This window comes from Plasmodium knowlesi (assembly GCF_000006355.2).
Source record: "Plasmodium knowlesi strain H genome assembly, chromosome: 6".
Classification (NCBI taxonomy): domain Eukaryota; phylum Apicomplexa; class Aconoidasida; order Haemosporida; family Plasmodiidae; genus Plasmodium; species Plasmodium knowlesi.
In genome coordinates this window covers 5,848-19,334 of record NC_011907.2, presented here as the reverse complement: position 1 = coordinate 19,334, position 13,487 = coordinate 5,848, and the positions used below count along the sequence as shown (strand labels likewise).

The window sequence follows — 13,487 nt, the reverse complement described above, 5'->3', positions numbered from 1 at the left end:
AGGATAAGAAAAAAATGGGGAAGAAAAAAATGGGGAAGGAAAAAATGGGGAAGGAAAAAATGGGGAAGGAAAAAATGGGGAAGGAAAAAATGGGGAAGGAAAAAATGGGGAAGGAAAAAATGGGGAAGGAAAAAATGGAGAAAGAGAAGTAGGAACACCTATAAATGACTGGAGATTACGCAGCCGAAGAGTCGGTGCTTTCGCATAGTTTGGACCTTGTGGAATTTCTGTCCTCCTATGTAGGACGTGCAAACCTCCAATGACGGTGGGCAGTTAAGCTTGTTTCGATAAAAATGTTCATTCTGGCGTAAATGACTAAATCCGTTTGGATGATTCGTGAGGAGGAAGACACGGAAGCGTAGGTATGCGTGCATCCACGCGACCTAGGCAGATGAATAAGGTAATGATGCATGTTTAATACATTAATAAGTTTCTATTGTAAAAGTTAATTCGATGCAGGTATCATTTCCTGGTACAAAATATATTTTTTTTTTTTTGGTGCAAGGTGGCTGAATTGTGGGAATTAATTTTTCGGAAAAAAAAAAAAAAAGTGCACATAAAATAAATTTTACTTACAGAAAGGCAGAAGCAATAATTAATACATGTTATTTAAAAAAAAAAAAAAAAAAAAAAAAAAAAAAAAAAAAAAACATATCATTATCTGGAGTTATGGGACAAGATAAATCTTAAATATACAGTAGGACAAAATAGGGGCATTATGGCTTTGTACAATTAAGTGTATAGTGCATACGCCCATGGCATTGTACAGGGCCACAGTTTTTTTATGCAGGTTATGTAAATTAGGGGATTGGCGTTGACGTAAATTTTGTTAAAATCATCAAGTATGGCGTCTCATTGTATCCAACTACTTCAAATAAACGGATATTGTAAATATTTTCCTTGTCACAAATGTAGCAAATGGAATGTCTTAGTATAGTTTTTTTCTCCTTTGAGGGATGGTTTCGCAAGGTATAGGTGAGATTATATAATAACAAGGCAAGGGACATCATCACATGTTGTCATCCGGCCTACCGCCGCTTTCCTACTTTGGGGATGAAAATTTTCCGTTCTTTTGTTCAGTACTTTAATTTGTTTCTTCTTCTTGAGGAGTAATCATCATTCTCCTTCCAATTATTCCCTCTCATTAAATCGAAAACTTTGAAGGGGGAGTTGAACATTATTTTCCCCATAATTCCATAGGACACAATTGTTCCAAGGAAGGAACTGAACAAAGTAATGAAGAAAATAGTACTCACTGCTAAGCCGAAGAATTGAAATAAGACTAAACCTACGATGACACTTGTGATGAGGGAAATGAGCGGGATGCTTAGGAGAATCTTCTTCAATTTGAGATTATATTTCATGCTTATGAAGTTGACTTCCTTTATGTTTCTCTTTTTCAGTGCGCAGACTTTGTTTTTGTACTTCTCAATTTTATTCACTAACAAGTGTGCAATTTCGGCATTATCCTCATTCATAGTTTCATCGATATATGATCTGAGTTCTGTCATGCTATTTCTGGTTCTTCCCTTGGATCTGTTCTTTTCCGTTTTTCGTTTTCCTACATATACGGATGTGTCATCTTCGTCATCGAATTCTGAACCATAAATATTGGAAGAAGTAAAATTGCCCTCATCATAGTCGAGGTCTACATATTTCTGGAGACCTTCTAAATGAGATTTTTTTCCATTTTCCAAATCTTCCAAGTTTGTATTTTTCCCATTTTTCTTTAATCTCTTCAAAGTTTTTCTCATGTTTTCTCTATCTTCTGCATTCATTTCTTGTATTCTTCTAAGGAGTCTCTCATCTTCGTTAAGCCTAAAATTTGAGTCATCATCTCTTTTATCGAATTTGTAATTAAACGAATAATCGGAGAACTCTCTTTCACGTTGTCCTGTGCGTCTAGATTTTTTACTTCTGTTGGAATCTTCTATGACGCCCTTAAAGGATCCTTGTTCTCCTGAATTCAGTTCCCTTATTCTTTTACGTAAAGTTTCTTCACTGGCAACATCATAATTGTCGTTATCCATATTTCGCATGTCGTATTTGTTCATGTGTCCATTGAACCCTCTTGCGCCTTTTCTCCTATTGTGAGTAAATTCATCTAAAATCTCTTCCCCTCGTGCCTTTTCCTTGGCCTGCTTCCATCCTTCCCTTCCCTCCTCTCTTACGGATTCTAAATCTTCATATGAGGTGTCAAAGCTTTCACCACTTTGCCTATTGGCAGAATTGTTGCTCATGGTACTACCCATGTAACTGCCCATGGTACTATCCATGTAACTGCCCATGGTACTCCTGGAGTCATTACTCACATGTGTGCCTGCGGTCATTGCACTGGAAGCTGAGTTGTGTCTACTAACAGTGTTATTGTCACGAATGTCCACTAGGACGGGCTCCTCTGTGATGGATGGATTGTTTGGCATGGTCTCACTGTCACTATGACTTTTCCTTTCTCTGTTCGCGTCCAGATTAGAGCTGCTAATTGTGGAAGTTGTTGCACTTTTCAAATCATCCATGTGGGTCGTACCTACCGAACTTTCAAAGTCATTACCGAAGGCTCCTTGGACGCTACCAGCATTGCCATCGTTCATGCCGCTAAAGATGCTGTCAGTGCTCGTTAGGGAAGTAATACTACCTTCAGTATCCTTGTGGAGTTGGCCATATTCATACAACCTTCTTCCGGCCCTTATGTTGTACTGCTTCTGCGCATCATTATTGGGTTCGTTATAGTGGAGGGTTCCCTGCGGGAAGAATGCAAAGGGAGTGGGAGGTGGAATAGGTAAAAAAAAAAAAAAATAAATAAAAAATAAAAGAAAAAGGAAAAAGCAGGAAACAGGGGAAGAAATCATTCAAAGGGAGAAAGGAAAGGACGAGAGTACACAATGTGCGCATCACCCATGAAAAAAGGGGTTGCGAAGAGGGTTATTTTCTTCTGGTACACTCTCCCCTCTAGCAAAGAAAGGAGTGATGGAGAAAAATGTCATTTCTGTGCGAGCACAAAACTAGGATACGTTCAACTATGTCGTCACATGAGGAATGTAACAAAACGCGTGATGTTCTTAGGATGAGCGTATCTATGCCCAGCATGGAAAAAAGGCCGAATAGCGCAATGCCATGCGTAGACGGGAAACCTTCCCTAATATTAGGATAACTGCCTCCACTCTACACATACACACGTGCCTGACGCAGTCCATGTAACACTTGATACATGAGTATAATCAGTACAATTGCATTAGTCGTTAGAGTAGGCACACTGGGGTCCTGCGAAGACCGGGGGAAAATCTACGAGCATTTATACAACGGTGGTACGTTCTTTTGGACTACACTCTTACCTTTTTGGAATATTCCCAAGCCCCAAGAAGGAAGGTAAAAAGGAAAGCTTTGAAGGGTTGCATTTTTCGTAGATCTCGCGTATTCTAATTTTCTTGATAATCGGGAGCAAATAGGTTCTTAATTTTTTTTTTTTTTTTTTTGACAGATGTAAAGATTACGGGCAAACACACAAAAGTATGTGCAAACATAGATATAAGAATAGATATAGAACGGAATGAGATATACGCTCCGTTAGAATAAATATTTTTTTCTTTCTTTCTTTTTTTTTTTTTTTTTTTTTTTCCTTAAATGAGTATTCTAAATGTAGATAATGATGACATAACGCTTCTCAGGAAGTACGCATAGTCTAGATAAAAAAAAAAAAAAATTCTTAAGTGAAAATTTTTCTTTCCGAACTATAAGAATGTTTCCTAGGTTTCATCTTGTTTTATTATCTTTTTTAATTCTTTTATATGAATGTATTAATAAAGAGTGTAAAAAAAGAAGAGGAAAAAAAAAAAAAAAAAAAATTTCAATATTTCATATTCTTCATTTTTATCTTTATATACAAATGCATAATAATTTATTACTATGGATTTTACTGAAGACTAATTAGAAGGAAGCAGAAAAATCTCATGAAGAACTGAAAAATATTACTGAATAATTTGGCACATGGTACACTATTTTTTCATTTTATACATATCATCCGTGAATTGTATATAATGCAGTGTAAAATGTATATATATATATATATATATATAATATTTTATTTAGTATGCACCTCTGCTGATGTATTATATTTTCTTCGGTATTTTTTTTCATTCTTTCTTTACGCACCCCTTTTCACTTGCTGAACTATAAAACTGAAGATATACGGAAGGTTCCGTGTTAATGAAGTAAGAGTACAAGGAGGTGGTACAGCTGTTCCTGTTCCTCTTTCTTCTTTTTTCTTTTCCGTTTTGTACGAAAATGAAAAAAGAGATTCGCCATAAAAAAGTGAGAGCAGAATTTAAAAAAAAAATACAAACCTTTAACATCCGCTATACGAGGGGGGGGGAAAGGGATGCGTAAGTCATACGCACAGTGAAAAGGAAAACGTGATTTGTACGTTGAACACATGCATATAGGCTATATGGCGATAAATTTTGCTAGGAATGTGAGTACGAGGAAAAAGAGATGTCGGAAAGGATTGTTAAACGTTATATATATTTATGTAATCTTATATTTACACAATCGTTGTCCATAGAAGGAGTCATATTATACCTTCGCTATGCTGTAGAAACGAAAAAAAAAGAAAACTTAAAGGAAAGCTGACAGTGAAAAAAAAAAAAAAAAAAAAAAAAAAAAAAGAAAGTACACTACGTAGGTGCCCTAAATGAATGCACAGAGTACATATATATAGGTAAATTTGTACACACTAGCGTAAGTGTTCTTCAAAAATATAATATGTGTAAGCAGAACAGGGAAAAATTCACAAAAAAAGTAATTTCCGTTTAATTAGCAAAATGGTGCGAGGAAATAATTAATTCCCCAAAATTGCATTTTTTTGAATTTCTCTAATAGAAAAACAAGTAGGCAATTTATTCCCACCTTATACTCCTTCCAGTGAGGAAAAAAAAAAAATTCGCAGAATATCTGCGATTGCCATTTTGCTGCAGCTTCCTTAGGAAGTAGTAATTTGTTAGGGTACAGCTTCAGGCTTTAAGGTCCACACTCTATTATGTACCTTGTATATTTTGTGTTAAAAAAAAAGAAAAAGAATTAATAGTTTTTCCAAAATAGTTCACTCCTTTTACGTTGATCCATTATATATTAGGAAAAGTAAGGTGTGATGGACTATATTAATGTGTTCAAAAGTTACTGAATCCTAAACCACTGAACCTTGAAACCCATGAACCAAGCATGCACACAAATTATTCCGTATTCATTTTTTACTACTCTTTACAACCTACACTTGAGTAACCGCATGTAAGAACGTAAGATTCACTTAATATTTGATTGGGGGAATAAAATTATCACCGAAATTTAAAAAAAGCAGAAATCATTACTAAGACTTATAATAAGGAATTAAAAATTACACACATGGTAATTTGGGTGAATAATAATACGAAGTAAGGGTGTGCATAGGAGGTGTAGACAGTTCCTTGAAGAATTATGATATGCACCATGTAACTCAGTCACATGGAGGAATTCAGATATTCCATTAATAATTTTTTTGTGTATAGGATGTATGAATAAGAATAGATAAACTAATACGACAATATGTAAATAATGAAGAGAGAAAAGTAATATAGATGTAATCGTAAGTTTCCAGGGAGGGACCATGGAAATATGCATATAAATTATTGTGTTACGCAATTTTTAGAAATAAATTAAAAATGGAAAAGTATATAGGATAAAATATCAGAATAATTCAATGTTTCATCCCCTTAATTATATATGTAGACATATATATAGTTAATTGATGTTTATAGGTGCCCTTTTCTTTACTATGGTAAGTGAACAAATATTAGTAACTATTAACATATAATATATACGTGTAAGATAGAGCAACCTAAATTTTACAATATTGTTCATTCGCATAAATTCATATTCCACTAATATTTATGTGTATATATATTTGTGCCCATTTTCAATTAAAATGCCCCCCTTCATTTTGAATATTAAGAAAGAAACATCTAAGAAAATTACTTATAATTTCTGAATTATTTTATGCGGACCGACAGTGTTCCTAATTGTATTTCAGCCACGATTCAATCCTCTTTCTACTATTACTTCAGATTACATATGCAGCTTTTCTTTCGCTCCCTCTGTGATTTTTTTTTTTTTTTTTTTTTCCTTAGTGTAAATAACTTTTCGACGTATGTGTTCTGCTATTATTTTTATTATATACTGAGATATGTTTATTAGTTCTTTTACGATGTACACAAGGCACATAGTGAATAAACCCAGACTACAAACCTATACCCTTAATGATGCTTAAATTTGTCAATGGCGAAAGTTATTACAAGAGAAACGGCAGAATTTGTATTTTACAAAAAAAGTACTGGCCACATGAGAGGCAACTATGGGAATCTCCATATATTTCATTATATATATATGTATATATATTTGTAGTTTTTTTGAATTATCGTTAGATTTTAATAAATTACTAAAGACATTCTAATGGAAGTTAATCAGTACAAAAGGGGAATTACACGAAGATGTACATAAATTCACATGGAAGAAATGTTTTCTGAATATACATAAGCAGGAGTACAAAAAGAAAAAAAAAAGAAGAAAAAAGAAGAAAAAGGAACAGGAGAACAAAGGAAAAATTCTTATCTAATTTTAATACAAACACTTCATACATAATTATAATTTAGGAATAATAAATTAAATACTAATTAAAAACTGAACAGTTTATAAAATTTAATAACACAAATATGGATACCTTCGTCTTTTGAATGAAAGAGATTCTCGTCTTTACTTTTTGCGGAGGTATCTCCTACATATGTTCACATTCTTTTACGGAGTGTACATTTTATAGACCATTGACACTTACTACAGATGGACATAAAGAAAGATACACATTCAGGAGTGGAATGAAGTACAATAAAATAAAGTTACGTAAAAAATAGAAAAATGAAAGCGCGGATAATGGCGCAGGAGGGTCGGGAGGCGGAAAAATTAAAAACGGGGGTGGGCACTTCGAAGTATGAACTATTCAACATGTACAATTGAAAGATGGAGTAAACAAATAAAAAGCGAATTATGTTTTGTATTTAGAGCTGGGAAAACAGAAAAAAAAATTATATGGAAGGATAGGGGGTGGAACAAATTTTTACCATGATGATCGGCAGAGCAGACAAAATACAAGTGTTATGGGAGGAGGAAGCCACGGGGCTCGCCTTATTTGTGGGTACATTTTCCTTTTGAACCTTCATCGGGAAGTTCTAATTAATATTTTCTTTAGGAATGTCATACAAAATATTCTTAATTTGTTCATTCGTCATCCTTATTCCTCATGGCAATTAAATTTTTTATATATATTTCCTTGAGCGTCCCCTTTTCTTCAATTTGCGTATGTAGTAAAATAACAGAAGTCCATATCCAATGAGTATCACAGGGAAGGATATATGGAACAGTGCATATAACACAGCAGAGAGTACGGGAAGGATAAATGCTGTGTTGGACGAAGCTAAAGCAGTCGAAGCGGCAATGAGGACATTGTGCCGAGGAATTTCATTTTTACAAGGGATGTTAAAATTAACAGGGAAATTATTCCAAGCACACCAAGAGGAGCGAACACTCTATACTTGCTGAGAACATTAAAGAATTTTCGTGCCCCATTTATTTTTCTGATTGGATAACAATGTTTTTCCCCCTCCTTGATGTAGAAATAACGTCCAATTTCTGACTCGATCTTGGCATCGATTTTGTTAAAAAACTTGCGTATAGAAGATATATTCCTATATTTTTTCTTATTTACACTATTAATTCTTCTACCATTTTTAGAATTGTTATAATATTCATGTTCCTCTATGGAATATTCATCTAACATGGGTAAATGTACTCCTGTTTTGGCCTTTGCCTTTGTCTGTTCATTTCCATTATTTTTGTACATTACATGGTAGAAATCTTCGTCAAAAATGTAGTTATGTTTGTCGACGTATCCACCTTTTTGTGAGTAAGTGTCTGTGGTTATAGTATCTTCATAATCACCATGAAAATCTCTCCTTTCGGGAAAGAGACTTTCCATGGAACTGTCATAATTCGTTGATTTGTCATCATAATGATGACCATTATGATGATGCTGATGATGAGGATGATGACGACCATTATGGTGGAAGTAGTCATGGTCATCATGATGAACATCTCTCATTTGAGGAAAGAGACTTTCCATAGAAGTGTCATAATTGGTGGACAAGTCATCAGAATAGTGGGGAAATCTGGTCTTCTGCATTTTGGTAAATAGACTTTCCATAGAAGTGTCATAATTGGTGGACAAGTCATCAGAATAGTGGGGAAATCTGGTCTTCTGCATTTTGGTAAATAGACTTTCCATAGAAGTGTCATAATTGGTGGACAAGTCATCAGAATAGTGGGGAAATCTGGTCTTCTGCATTTTTGTAAATAGACTTTCCATGGAATTGTCATAATTGGTTAATTTGTCAGCGTTCCCATTCTTATCAAATTTGGTCTTCTGCACTTTTGTAAATAGACTTTCCATAGAAGTAGCATCATCATCGTTTAATGTGCTTAAAGCACTCACCTAAAAAAAACAAAAATGTACATATATATATATATATACAGAAAATATGAATATGTAAGGAATGGTCTAAGGGAAAAGGGGGAAGGGGGGAAGGAAAACCTTCCCCCCATCCCCCTCTTTTCCTTCTCCCCCCCTTCAAAGCAGCTGAAGTTGACCCCTGAAACCTTATTCCAACACCATACAATCCTATTATTATACACTGAAACCTTTACTACTAAACCCGGAATTTGACTTCTAATACCCTGTAACCATACTCCTTATGCCCTGAAACCTTATGTCTATAACCGGAATCTAACTTTTAACACCCTGAAAACCTTACCCCCATACCACTAAAACCTTATTCCAACACCCCTACAACCTCATATCTATACCCTGGAACCTTCCTCCTAAACCCGGAACCCGGAACCCTAATCCATAAACCTGGAACCCGGAATCTTACTCCTATACCCCTCAAACCTTCTCTTCCCTTACACTTTCATTCCACCTTTTCATTCCCCCGTCCCCTTTTTACCTTAAACATGAATAATAAATATGAGTAATAATTTGGTGTGGCAAAAAAATAATATATAATATATAATATATAATATATAATATATAATATATATATATATATATATATATATATATATATATATATATGTATGTATGTATGTATGTATGTATGGTTTTCGTCCCCTATATATTTCCTCCTATAGTTGTAAAAAATATTACAAAAAAAAATTTTTTCTGTTATTCATACCTGGTGTTGATAATTGGTTTGATACCATAAGAATAGGTATGCAAAGATTAATATGGATGTTTTTATAAAAGAAAAAGGTGCCATTTTTTTTTCTCACGTCTCTCTTTTAATTTGCTCTGCTCTTTATTTGATTTGCTTATGACAGGTTGTGTTCATATATATGATGTTGTACATATGGGAGGTGGTGTTCTTTAAAATTAAATTAAAAAAAGAAAAAGAAAAAGTAAAGGAATAAAAAAAGAAAAGCAAAGAAAAAGAAAAGAAAGAAAAAAAGAAAGGAAAAAGGAATAAAAAGAAAAAAAAATGTACGAGAAAACAATAGAACATTTATAATATTCTAACAGAATTATCATCATAGAGCAGGAATCTATGAAATATATAATATTCATATGGTAGAAAATTTCTCACGCTAAAAATATTCATATAGGAACACTAATAATACTCGGAAAATTCATATAGGAAATAGTAATACAGGCAATATTCACATAGGAACACTAATAATACACAGAATATTAATGTAGGAAATAGTAATACATGCAATATGCATATAGAAACACTAATAATACACGGAATATTCATATAGGAAATAGTAATACATGCAATTTTCATGTATTCTATATTGCATTCAGGCATGAAGTGGGAAAAATACCTTTTTAACATTCTCACAGGGGCGTCGTTAGAATATAGTGGGTGCGTGGAGGAAAATTTTGCCCAAATATCCCTTGCTTCCCTTCACCCTTTTCACATGTTGTATAAATACTTGTGCAATTTTTCCGCATATGCATCTGCGGGAGGCGGTAGCAAATTTGTTCGTTCCTCAGACCAATTTTTTTTTTTCTTTTAATTTTTTTTTTTCTTTTTTTTCTAAATACACAGAATTAATCACGGCGTTCCGGGCATTCTGATTTTTTTTTTACTAAATATTCTTTTTCAATTTTTTTATATGAAATATATATTACTGTGGAATAAAATTTCTTATGCAATAAAAAATAGAAAAAAAAAAAAAAAGAAAAAAAGAAAAAAAGAAAAAGGAAAAAAAAAAAAAAAAAAAAGGAGATGGAATAAAGAATAGAATAAAAAAGGAAAAGGAAAAACAACAAAAAAAAAGGAGATGGAATAAAAAATAGGAAAAAAAGAAAAAAAAAGGAATGAACGGAAGAAATATTTTTTTCTTTTTTTCTTTTTTTTTATTTTACAATTCAAAGACCATAGGAATATAGAATTAGAGTAGCTTTCATGAATGCTTCTAAGACCCCTTTTTTTTTTTATGTGAGCGGAAAGAATTGAACTACTCTTTATATGTAACCCAATAATTCAAAAATTAAACAGCAGTTATATAATCTTTAGTATTATTTCTAAATAATTTTAATAATTGAATTATTTTTAACACCTAAGTATTGTTGACATCAAAATAAGTTGAATAGCAAAATATTTTTAATAAATGAGCATTCTCAATGTGTAAGTATTTTTAACATCTAAGTATTTTTAGCATCAGAATAAGTTTAATAGCAAAATATTTTTAACATTAAAATAAGTTTAATAGCAAAATATTTCTAGCATGAAAAGAAGTTTAATATCTGAGCATTCTTAATGTGTAAGTATTTTTAGGGTCTTTCTGTACAAGGAGAATTATTTCCATTATTATAATATTCCGTGGTGACCTACTTTTTAATGAAAGACAAATTATATATAAAATAACAGCATATGCTACCTACATTGGACATATGCAAAATAAGCATAGAAGAAGTACATTTCGGAATATAAATACATTACCCCCAAACGAACCAATTAAATGTCCAAAATAAAAGGGGGGGGCGCTGGGGGTTGGGAAAGGGAAAAAGAATAAAAAGAAAAGAAGGTGTAAATAAGCATATGCGAAAAGTAATTAATCAAAATTAATAAAACGTTAGTTAGAATGAATTAAAATTCGGGAAAATTAATAAAAAGTTAGTTAGAATGAATTAAAATTAGATGAAATGAATTATCAGAAACCTCATATATATTTAAATAAATGGAATAATGGAAGAGTATGTTCTAATAGAATAACATTACTCTTAATTCCTTACGATCATTTAGGGAACACATCACTTGAAAAGACGGGCGAAAATTATGAAGTGTGGAACACTATATAAAAAAAATTCTAATGGAACATTTTCCGATAAAAAGAACAACAGAGACCATCCAACGGTCTCGAATATTTTCTAATAAACGATGATGATAGAAATATATGTGCAATTCCTTTATAGAGGACACACAAAACTTTTAATTGCAAATACCGAATTCCACATCCCTATGCTCATACAAACACTTTACATTCATATAATCTTACAACTGTCTTCATTATTACATCCATACAAACATTTTTCATTCATATAATCTTACAACTGTCTTCATTATTACATCCATACAAACATTTTTAATTCATATATCCATACAAACATTTTTCATTCATATATCCATACAAACATTTTTCATTCATATAATCTTACAACTGTCTTCATTATTACATCCATACAAACATTTTTCATTCATATATCCATACAAACATTTTTCATTCATATACCCATACAAACATTCTTCATTCTGATACTCATGCAACATAATTCTAACGACCGGCAACCAACCTTATTCATAACCCGGAACCTACTTTACTCTTAACCCGGAACCTACTTTACTCTTAACCCGGAACCAACTTTACTTTTAAACCGGAACATACGTCATCCTTAACCCGCAACATACGTCATCCTTAACCCGGAACTTATCTTACCCTTAACCCGGAACCCACTTTTACCTTTAACCCGGAACCCACTTTTATCCTTAACCCGGAACCTGCTTTTACCCTTAACCCGGAACCCACTTTACTTTTAACCCGTAACCAACTTTTACCCGTAACCCGTAACCAACTTTTACCCGTAACCCGTAACCAACTTTACTTTCAAGCCGGAACCTACCTTATGCTTAACCCGGAACCTACATTATTTTTAACCCGAAACCTACATTATTTTTAACCCGGAACCCACTTTTACCCTTAACCCGGAACCTACCTTACGCTTAACCCGTATCCTACCTTATTTTTAAACCGGAACTTACCTTATCCTTAAACCGGAACTTACCTTATCCTTAAACCGGAACCCACTTTTATCCTTAACCCGGAACCCACCTTTACCCTTAACCCGGAACCCACCTTTACCCTTAACCCGGAACCCACCTTTACCCTTAACCCGGAACCAACCTTACCCTTAACACGGAACCAACCTTACCCTTAACACGGAACCAACCTTACCCTTAGCACGGAACACACCTTATCATTAACCCGGAACCCATTTTTATCATTAACCCGGAACCCACCTTATCCTTAACCCCGAACCCACCTTATCCTTAACCCGGAACCCACCTTATCCTTAACCCGGAACCCACTTTTACCTTAACCGGGAACCCACTTTTACCTTAACCCCGAACCCACCTTATCCTTAACCCGGAACCCACCTTATCCTTAACCCCGAACACATCTTATGCTTAACCCGGAACCCACCTTATGCTTAACCCGGAACTCACCTTATGCTTAACCCGGAACCCACCTTATGCTTAACCCGGAACCAACTTTTACCCTTAACCCGGAACCCACTTTACCCTTAACCCGGAACCCACTTTTACCATTAACCCGGGACGTTGAACCCAGCCATTTCCGCATATTCCCCTTATTCAGTATACATTTTTGGTGTAAAGTGTATGTGTACTTCGATAAAGTTGTTTGTGCCAACACGTACGTAAACACAATTTTTCCTTGTGCGCGATAAGTGTGCGTTTTTCCTTTATATTTTGGGACCTTTTGCAGCTGTAATATATTTCATCATACACCCTCCTTTCCTTTTCTTTTTTTTTTTTGGTGTGCGCTGTCAGCAGACATCATTTATTCGCGCGCTTATCTTCCTGCTTTCCGCGAAAAAAAGAAAAAAAAAAAAAAAAGAAGAAAAAAAATATTTTTCGCAAACAGAAAAAGAAAAAAGAAGAAAAAATATATTTTTCGCAAGCGGAAAAAAAAAAAATAATGTGTGTTCTTAAAAAAAAAAAGGAAGAATGTTTTTTTTTTTTTTTTTTTTCCAATAAACAAAAAGGTGTCCTTTCACCCAAAAAAAAAAAAAAGAAAAATTTTTTGCAAACAAAATAAGAAATAAATGTGGA

General features: G+C 33.6%; 2 protein-coding genes across 2 annotated transcripts; both read right to left on the bottom strand.

The window, feature by feature from the left end:
- Positions 1 to 1,076: 1,076 nt before the first annotated feature.
- Positions 1,077 to 3,395, bottom strand: PKNH_0600300 (Plasmodium exported protein, unknown function; the record flags this gene model as incomplete). The annotated part of the gene is made up of 2 exons (XM_002261640.1): positions 1,077 to 2,741; positions 3,333 to 3,395. 2 exons carry the CDS (start codon positions 3,393 to 3,395, stop codon positions 1,077 to 1,079), a joined length of 1,728 nt encoding a protein of 575 aa, XP_002261676.1.
- A 4,097-nt stretch (positions 3,396 to 7,492) lies between these two features.
- PKNH_0600200 (uncharacterized protein) lies at positions 7,493 to 9,389 on the bottom strand (the record flags this gene model as incomplete). Its single annotated transcript, XM_002261639.1, has 2 exons — positions 7,493 to 8,566; positions 9,306 to 9,389. The coding sequence occupies 2 exons, from the start codon at positions 9,387 to 9,389 to the stop codon at positions 7,493 to 7,495; spliced, it is 1,158 nt and encodes a 385-aa protein (XP_002261675.1).
- Between the last annotated feature and the right edge of the window lie 4,098 nt (positions 9,390 to 13,487).